Source organism: Psittacula echo (genome assembly GCF_963264785.1).
Source record: "Psittacula echo genome assembly, chromosome: 16".
NCBI classification, from domain to species: Eukaryota; Metazoa; Chordata; class Aves; order Psittaciformes; family Psittacidae; genus Psittacula; species Psittacula echo.
This window is the reverse complement of record NC_137752.1, coordinates 8957790-8967980: the sequence shown is the minus strand read 5'-3', so window position 1 is coordinate 8967980 and position 10191 is coordinate 8957790. Positions and strand designations below refer to the sequence as shown.

The 10191-nt window shown below is 42.6% G+C and overlaps 1 protein-coding gene across 1 annotated transcript in view; it reads right to left on the bottom strand.

The window, feature by feature from the left end:
• Nucleotides 1-1687: 1687 nt before the first annotated feature.
• The window catches only part of TNC (tenascin C), a gene marked incomplete at both ends in the record, with an annotated part of 47321 nt that continues 38817 nt past the window's right edge, over nt 1688-10191 (bottom strand). The window contains 9 exons of the mRNA XM_080630764.1: nt 1688-1798; nt 2309-2472; nt 3574-3735; nt 4380-4476; nt 5334-5485; nt 7263-7395; nt 8359-8489; nt 9297-9440; nt 9887-10006. Coding sequence (XP_080486890.1) covers nt 1688-1798; nt 2309-2472; nt 3574-3735; nt 4380-4476; nt 5334-5485; nt 7263-7395; nt 8359-8489; nt 9297-9440; nt 9887-10006 — 1214 coding nt within the window. The remainder of the gene's footprint in view (nt 1799-2308; nt 2473-3573; nt 3736-4379; nt 4477-5333; nt 5486-7262; nt 7396-8358; nt 8490-9296; nt 9441-9886; nt 10007-10191) is intronic.

The following is a 10191-nucleotide window of genomic DNA, read 5'->3' as shown; positions in this document are numbered from 1 at the left end:
CCTGCAGCACCTTCTCTGCCTCCATACAGCAACTCCTGTTGTGCTGGGGCTCTCTCAGAATAAAGCTGGTCCCAGTGCACACCTGAGTCAAGACCATGGACAAGGTGGCCCTGGGACATAACCTTTCCCAAGGGCTAAAGCTCAGAATTGTACTAATGGAAGGATGACAATTAAAAATAATAACAACAAGAAATAATTAGGAAGCCAGGAGCTAAGGCTGAAGGGAAGTGATTCCCTCCCTCTTTCCTTTCCTCCTTCATGATTTTGATGGTTTTTAGTGATGTTTCCCATGCACACACACCTTTTACACCCTGTGTCCAATCAACACTCTCTGACCTTACCTCATTGCTACCACTTCACAGTAAGTCTTATTCACAGAGCTGATCACATCTGCTCTCCCTGACAGCATCTTCCTTCCCAGCCACCTCCCAGTGATTGCCAAGGAGGAGGTGGAAACATTTGTTCTGTTTGAAAAGTGCAAGCTTGAAGTAGGGCAGAGAGACTGGATTAAAACGACAGATCTTTTATTGTCTTCAACTGAAGCGTATGATACAGAGGAACTACACATAGATTTCATTCATATAAAAAAAAAGAGCCCTTTATTTACATGTGTTCGAAGTTGCCAGTGGTACCTAACAACATCTGTATTTTCTTTGTGTTCTTGTTAGTTATTCCCACCTAGATGAAGCAAGCACTGGTCAGTAATGCTTAAAAAAACATGTAAGAAGCTTTTGGGCAGGAAAAATAAGAAATATATTCTCTAAGAAACCAACTCCTTACAGGCATTTCACTGTAACAAACCCAGCAGAATACTTACAACCAATCAGTCACAGAAGGGACAGATTTCAGTAGGGGCACAGCAGCCTCATCACTCTCAGCCTTTCTTTTATTTCCCCGTCTAAATAAACATACCCTGGCCATGCACAAACTCAACATGTATGACAAAAAGGTAGAAATCTATTTAGAAGTAATTGTGCTTTTATTTATAAAAACAGAAACATTTACAATCAGACACTGTCCTGCTGTGTTTCCCAAGCATGGTTCTCTTCAAAATGACCAAAACTTAGCTTATTATTATCATTATCATTATTATTATTATCATTATCATTATATTAATAATATTAATCTTACGCTTAAGTTTAAAACCATACTGCTTTCCCCTTCCCACCCCATCCTTCTCTCTAGTACTTGATATATATATAAAACCAGGCTTTCCAATGACCAACAAATTTCAATTCTAGCTAATAATAATAATAATGATAATTAATCATACACATTTCTGTGTGTAAAGTATGGCTGGTTCTAAAACAAACTACCAATGTACAAAGCTGTTCTCCCTCCCCTCCCCTGGGCCACCCAAGAGATAGTCAGACTGTGGACGAGCCTTATCCCAGAGGCTTTCTGAGAAAATAAGAATGAGTAACCCGACAACCCTTGAGATCGTTGTCTTTGGTGTGGAGGATGTCACTGGTGGGCAACTGGAGCCGCTCTGCTGGAAAAGCTGGGATGCTTAAGGCTTATTGTTTGGAATGCTGCCGAAGCCTCTGTTGGGCCAAGGGGCACTGATGCTTTGGTACAAGTACCAGCTCCTCACACCCCACCACCCAGTGATGCTAGAGGATCTCCCCACACTCAATATCCCTCCCCCCATCACCATGCCCATAGCCCCATTGCCAACTCCGGGGTTTTACGCTCTCTTTCTCCTTCCTTCCAGGTTCCGGAAGCTGGAGGGTCTCAGCTTCATCTCTGCAAACTGGATGGAATATTCGTGGCCCTTCCAGTGGAACCAGTTAACACCCTGCAAAGAAAAAGATGAAGTGTGGGAGATTATACATCCACTTCTTCTCCTGCTGTCAGCCTTTACTGCTCTTGTTTCAGACTGCAGGCTGTTTTGTAGCAGGAACAGAAGCACAACAAATTGGAAGGGTGTAGGGAAGCACAGGGCTCTGGCCACCAGCATGCACAACCTGGATAAGCAAACCATGTGCTGTCCCTCAGAGCTGTAACTCTTTGCCTGGCTTTCATGGCAGGAAGAACATTCTGTTTTCCACGTTGAAAACTACAATTGTTCCCTCCACACTTGGGATATTCCCTTGGAAAATCATACAAAAACATCCCATGTTTCACCAGCTGACATTAAATTCTTGTTTTGGGAGCAACTGCCCATATCTTTCCCTATGATCCTTGGGTCTAGAGGGTAGGCTTGGTTGGTGCTCTGATGTCCTGCTAGCTGAACCACAAGACATGTCTATAACTGCAGTTCCCCTTCTCTTAATGCATTATGGAAGACTTTGAACACCAAACTGACCTGACTGTGGCTGTTGTCACCATATCTGCCCATCAGATTGACTCGGTGACAATTCTTGTACCAGAATGCCCCCTTGTATGACAAAGCACAGTTGGTGATGGCAGAATCATTGTCCTTGTCAAAAGTGGAGAAGGACCTCCCATTATGGTACGTCATGGAGTCACCTGGATGGGGAAGATAAAAGAAAACAAGGTCAATGTTTTGCCTACTTTAGTTGACATGGCAGTGACAATTATGCAGCAAATGCTCCTCAACTTCTTAGGAGTATTTTTATGCAGCTCAATTTCTGCCCTTCTTGCTGAGAGCTGGGTTTTGGCTCTGTACAGAAGGCAGTGTGGACCAAAGAGACCTCCAGAAGGACTGAATCTGCAAGACCAAAGAAGTCTCCTCACTTAGCTGGTCCTTGCAGTAAAACTGCCCATCTTCTTCAGCTGGAAACAGAGCCAGACAGCTGTCTGCCTACCACTGACTTCCCACTCCCAGGGTCTGGGTGCCCATTTACAGGTGGGTGCCATAGGAGCAGCTTTCAGTGTATGCCTGAAGCAGAGCTCTCATTCATGTCTTAGTATCTGTGTTGCTCTATCCATAAATCTTAGACCTGAATGCTCAGGAAAAGGAAGTAGTAAGACTGAATCTTACTAGATGTACTTACTATTACTGCTCTGCACCAATGTGTTTGCCTCAAATAGACATTAATTCTACTACTGCTGCATATACTTTGTCTGTATCCCTATAGGCTGTGTGATGGTCACAAGGCAGAGTTCATACGCACATATCTCTGTGGTGTTTTATGCCCCTAGCAGCATGAAATTATCTCCTATTAAGACATCCTGTGAAGCTGGATTTATCTCTTAATCCATTGAAGCCCTGATAAGGGCTGCAGGGTTTGCCCCAGCATGATGACAAAAGGCATAAAATTTGATTACAAATCATGTTATAGCAGGACATTGCTGCACATTCCACTGACAAGACAGGAGGCTGTGCCAAGCTATTATTAGCTGTATAAATGACAGTCAAGCATTGACCAAATGAGATAGATGGCTGTTTAATATACTAGTTTATATTCCGCCATAAGCATGCCATAAAATGTGCCACCTAAATGACTGGAGGATTCAAAATGGAAACATAAAATATATTGATATGTTCCTATTTTCAAGCACCTAACGTACATAAAGTACCTGCTGTGATGCTGATATGCAACATTCGGTTATCTCGAGGCAAGTGGGAGGAAATTGCAAATCAGAAGGCAAAAGTATTCCCCTCACCTGCTGTGCCACTGTAACCATCCACTCTTAAGCGGTATCTGGTCTTGGAGTCTCCAACGCTGAACCTGTCGTAGACAGCATAAGCTGTCTCACCTTTGTCCTGCAGATCCACACGCAGCTCATACTGGCCCTGAGAAGTGATTTTGTGGAGGTTCTCCAGACCTGTGGACATAAAAGAACAATTCATTTGTCTCCCCGTGTTTACTGCTACCATCGTGTTGTCCCATAAAAGAGTTACACTGGTCTGTTACACCCGAGCATAAACACTAATGAGGGAAAGGCTATTTTTGCTATAGGGTAATATCAGCATGAAACCAGATAGGTAAGAACAAGCTGACTGATCACAGTAGCAGGTAGCCCTTTGGGAAAAGCAAAGTTGCGCTGTGTGATCATTACTCTCGTTTATTTACAACCTAAAACAATGTAGCACAAGCTTTGAAAAATTGCTTTTTACTGCTGTTTTCCCCACTTTGCTTCTTTGGGTTGTATGCTTTTGCTGCTGGGGTGTCCTTAGGAGTACAGAAAGAAGGTTTGCAGTTGCTTCTCAGCTTAGCTTCTGACTTCTTACAGAGAGAATCAGTGAGCACTGATTTGGTACATACGGTGAGCCAAGAACCATGACATCTATGAGCTGTGACTAGAGGGACTGGCATGGATCTGGCAACTTCAATCTCCCTCAGAGCATGCTCTCCCTAACCTCCTTTGCCCAGACTTTTGCCAGCTAAATGGAAGGTTCAAAGTGGCTTCTGGTCTTTTGGGCTGTGTTCATGTTTTCTTTTTAAAAAAGACAAATTCTTGCCACTTACCTATCCAGAATTCATCCTTAGGGTCTCCAAAACCAGCCACGTAAGTCTTCCAGTTCCTGTAGAAATCTTCCTTTCCATTTTGACGCCTCAGGAACACCTGCAACCACCACATGCAAGAAGTGTTATGGACACACTGCCTTTGACAGAAAGGGACTAGCAATGTGGCTTTTACAAATGCAGAACTTGGCATTGCTGCTCCCCTGCCTTTACCAGCCAAAGCAGCAGTCTCACTGCAACTACTGAATGGTACCAAGCCTGCTTTGCTTCTGTAAAGTCTCTAGTTTCTCTGTTGGGTTCCCAGGCTTCATCATAATGCCTTTCTGCTTTTTTAACAGCCCATTGCGACTCTGTATTTCTCAGCCGAGACTTTCTACATGCCCTTGTCCCCTAGCCATGCATTTCTCCAGCTTCTTCTTCCCTCAGGTCCCTCTGGCATGTTCAGATTTGAGGATATCAGTACAGAGACCTGACATTTTTATTTCCATTCATTTGTTGGCTGGATGGGTTGTGTTCCTTGTATAATGGCCTGGGAAGCCTGGCTGGCCATTACACCAGTTGGCTGCTGAAGCTGCTGTGCTTTAACTTCCTCCATTGCTTCCCTCACAAATAGAGTCAGTCCGTCCTCCTATCACCTAATTAGCTCTTTAGAAAGCATGTATCTGATCTAAGCTGGTCATTTCAGCACCCCTTATAGCCAATGGAGAAAGATCAGTGCTTTTCCTAGTACTGAAACCACTGGTGTGACTCATCCTGTGAAGACACCTCTCTTTCCTCCAACTACAGGAACATCTGGTAACCTTGTTCTAGGCACTCACATGTGCTACCCAAGATTAAATTCCCCAAATTTATAGAGAAGTCAGCCCTACTCTGACAATGGAGCACTATGAGGGATCCCATAGATGAGCACAGGCAGATGCATGTAAAGGTGGTGTGGGCCCTCTCCCTGTTACTCACGATCCATCCACCGCCATCCTCGCCCATGTCACAGAAGACTTGCAGAGGCTGAGCCTTGTCCCCATTCAGGTAAATCGTGTAGAGCCCAGAGGTGGTTTCTCCATTCAGGAGAGCCTGGGAGCAGTCTTTAGGGTAAGGATAGAGAAGACCAGCTGCACATACACAGAAAGAGAGAAAGCAGTCCTGAGGAAATCTGCAGTTACAAGGAACTTGTTGGATACAGATGACTCATGAAAATCTGTTGTAGGTCAATGGCACAGCCAGGTATAGAGCCCAGGAATGGGCTTGTAATTCCCCTCCTACATACAAAAGATTCACAGTCAACAGCAGATGATGCAAATTTTTCTTTTGAATATGCTTTTGCACATCTGCCTACACTTTTGGAAGTGCTGTGAATGCAGATAACTACTCCTGCTATGATGGGAGTGCATCCTCCAGCTAACTATTTAAATGGCATGGGCAACTTTTGGATAAAACCGAATCTACTAACATCTCATTATATGATAGAAATGGGAAGGGAAAATACAAACACAGGACTACAACCTAAAAGAAACCGGGAATATTTTGCTAGCAAGTGCAATGTTAAATGTTATAAATAGAGGCTTTTGAAAATGAAAGCAAACCATAATAGTTGAAAGTACAGGGAAATATTATTAATAATTTCTTTCTGACAATATAGTGGGATCATTGCAGTCAAAGCAATTTCAACCGCAAAAAAGCTTTTCTTCTTTTCTTTTTAAGTTCACTTAGGCCATTAACTATTTCAGCCAATGATCTAATTAAGTGATGTTATAGGTGTATCCACAGTAGAGTGTTTGGCTGCTCACAGAGCGGCTGTTGCTCCCCTTGCAGCGTGATGCACATCCCTGCCTGTGCTCAGCTACAGAGAATTTGCATCAGCTTTGGGATGAGGAGAAAAGCCTCTCTCTGCAGGGACCTGTTTCACTGTTTCCTTTCACTAAATAGCACACAAATGTATGTTTAGAATTAAGGCCAGGCTTAAATATCCACCTGACTGAGGCTGCCTTTGTGTTCATATGGGTGAAGCCACCCCATTCAGTCCTGCTTATAGTCAATTTGCTAAATATCACTTAAATAAACCCAGATTTAATTCTTCTCTTATTTCTGGATGTGGATTGTCACCTATTGGTGGAGTTCATCCTGTTCCACCGAAGGAGTGAGTGTGAGCAGCCTTGGAGCTGTGTGATCTTTATTAGCACTTCTGTGCGTCCTTGGGCTGAAGTTGGTACAAGCAGAAGGGAGAATGGAAACGGCTGAAGGTCCTTCCTGAAAGGCTGCAAACTGTGAAGAGTGTGACTAATGACAGGCAAGGTTTCACAGTTAATACTGAACAACCTCTTTTTGAATGTCAGCTGTAAAGTGACCTTCAGAGAACCCAATCTATTCTTGCATTCAGCTCACCGCAGAGGTGTCCTGCCAGTGCTGGAACAGACATGCCATGTGGCTTTGTGAAAACTGATCTTGGAAGAAGGAGAAAAAAAACTGCCCTAAAATTCGTCTCCTTGGACTGAACTGATTTGTGTATTTGTCTCTGTGTGTGGCTTGCTTCATTTTAGCTCAAAACACTGATTTTTTTAACAGATTGCTATGCATCAATACAGATGCAAATCAGGGCATCGGTTTGGATTTTAGAGTAATGTTCCTTTTGATATTTTACACAGGATGCTTCCTCAGAGGGAGGACAATAGAGGTGATGTGAATGGATGCAAAGAAAAGAATTTCATCCTGCCAGTCTGGGGAAAGCAGATGACAGCTTGGGGAGGAACAGGGACTTTTGCACTGACACTACAAGCAAATGAAGTGCATACTGACAATTGGGTTGAAAATCTTCTATGAGGTCTATGTTTGCTCATTGCAGAGCTCAGCTCATGTACTATTTCCACTGTGCGTGTGCTCTAATGTCCTTACTTGTGGTGAAAATTGTCTGGATCGTTTTGCTCTTCAGGGATCCATTCAGAGCCTGGAGTCTCACTGTGTACTGGGTAGATGGGCTCAGCTCTGTCAGGCTGTAGGAAGTAGTCTCAGGGTTTAGGATGACTTCCTATGGGGAGGAGAAATAATGCAGGAAAATCTCAGTGAGAAAACCATGACTGGCACTGTTATATATTTTAGTCTGTCACATTATTTTTGTGGCAATTATTTAGGGCCATTTTAACCATCTAAATTATTTAATACAAAAGCTCTATTTCTCTAAGGTTTTATCATCAGTAGATGACTTGAAATAAATATTTATGACCATCATGACCATCAGAATGTGTAAGCTGTGTGGTTTAAAAGCAAGTTAGCATAAATGTCTGCATGCCCTGAACTATACATTATATAGATGTCTGCGAAACTCATAAAAAAATAGAGAAGAATCATCCTTTACAACACAGAAATATTATGCTCCAGTCTTTGAAAGGCTGTTTTTCTGTAGCTTTAAAAGACTTTAAGTCTGCTTAAGGAATTTGCCTTCTTGAAAACCAGAACCCTTCTTGATGTACCAGGCTGGGCATCCAGAATTGTCTGTCAATTTTGCTGGGATTCACCTCATTCGTATTTAAGCATCTACTGTAATCTAGTTATGTATGAACATAATACAATTATTGGAGAGCTAAAGGCACTTTCAAAGGTGATTCATCCTGCCTTAGAGATCTCACTTGCACAGGGATGGATTCTCCTGAGATTAGAAAGAGGAATCACATTTCTTGGGGGGTATGAATTTATTCCATGATACTGGTTTGGAATGAGGCAAAATGATTGCTTGTGCTTTTATCGGTACTGTGGAGAGATAACCATCAAAACTCAGACTGCAATTGAGCTTCTATTTCAGGATATAATACAGGAAAGTACTTATGCAGGTTTTAAACGCATTTGTGTTCCAGCTAGCACTGAAAAAGGTACTTAGCATTTTGCCATGTTTAACTTAAGGCACATGACTATGTTCTATTGCTGGACACTTTAAAGCAGCCTTACTGCCCTGTTTTGAGGCACAGTTCTTCTGGTTTGGTTACAAATGCTATACCTTGACTCTGCCATCAATGGACTCGTAGATCAGGAGATAACCAGTGACAGGAGCACGTGGAGGCCTCCAAGTTATCACAGCTGTTTCTGACTGAACTTCAGTAGTACTTAAATCTCTTGGAGCATCCAGTCCTGAAGGAGACAACAGATCAATTACAATCACATCTATGTGGAGTTTAGTACACAGGCTATCTTATGGGCAGTATATTAAAACAGGCCAGGAAAGCAAACTTTTTCTCCACAGAAATTTAAAGTTGAAAAGTACTTCAACCTAAATTTTGTGACAAAAAAGTAATTTCCTCATTGAAGGTTTTAAAATAAAGGTATTTATTTTATCCAAGTTAAAATATTGGCTTGTCTCAGGCACTTTAGTTTGCAAGCAGCTGCATTGAAATGTCTTTTGAAACAATATTTTGCCTTTTATTATTTCCTACAAGACAGATCAATATTTACATATTCCCAGGAAAAAACTCTGGTTCTGATGATGCCTCTTTTGAACAGGAAAACTTTTCACACTTGGTCTGGCTATCGCTTACCTTCTCTACTGTAATTATAACACTGAATTTGTGTGGCTTAGTTCTTGGCTCTCTAGTTAACACCCTAGGACCAGTCAAGAAAATGAGAAATCTCCATGATTTCATTGATGCGCATGGAAAACCACAGTATGAAACCGACTGGATATATTCAGCATTGGTACCCCAACATTTGGACCCCAAAGAAGTCCTGCTTTGAGACTCTGTAGAACTAACAACAGAAAACCTCCATCTGGATCACACCGGCCTTCCACCAGAGAAAATCTGGTGAAAATACGATCAAAATCCAGGTTTCTAACAAAAAAAGGCACAATGTGCTGGTTGACTTTCAGGTATTCGAGAAATGTAAGCCCAGTGGGACTAGAAGAGATGGCAGGTCTCCCCGCAGTGAGGTGGGACACAGCACCTGTAGTAAACTGGGTGGAGAGGGTCTCACTCTTCTGTGTGTCCTTCAGCGCATGGACACTCAGAGTATACTCAGTTGCAGGTTGAAGGCCCTTCAGGTCGTACTCCACCGTGTTTCCTGATACCATCTGAGTAACTTCGGGTTCTAAGAAGAGAACACAAAAGAGAACAGGTCCCAGCATTGTTCACTCATGTCATGATGTACTCAACCCACTGCTCTACTCTGATGTTTTTCTTACTAGCTGCAAGCAAGGTGAAAACTGTAAAAGCTCAGAGCGCATCTCCATGGTCATATCTATACTTAACGTGAATTAACGCTAGAGTCCTTTATCTAAAAGTATTAGCACTCTCTAGTGTTCATATGAATAATAACACCAGCTTCTCTTTCCAAGATTCATTTATCTCTCTTCATGCCTGAATTGGGGATGTTTAACTCATAGCATCATTATTAAACTGCTTCCAGCAAGGAAGCATCTCCTTCAAGTAACACCCCCTGCCATCTTCCTGGTGTCACACTGCTGCACCCATTTCTGAGATGGTCTCAAGACTGTAACGCTGTCAGCTCCCTGACCAATCACTAACACTTCTTACCATCCTCAGAAGCATAGGAGACAATGTAATTATCCACAGCAGCAATTGCTGGCTGCCAGGTTGCCAGAGCCTCAGAGTCTGTGATGTTCACCACTATTAGGCCTGATGGGCTGTCCAGAGCTGCAAGAAAGAGAGTAACATTCAGGGAATTTGACAAACACTCTTCAGCTCTGTGCAATGCTCTGTTGAAAATATATGGTACAAAATGTGCAAACAGTGCTGCTTGATGCAGCTTTTATGATGCCCTTCAGAATAGTAGAGCTCCACAGGAAAGACTCCAGTGCCTATAAAGATACATCAAATGC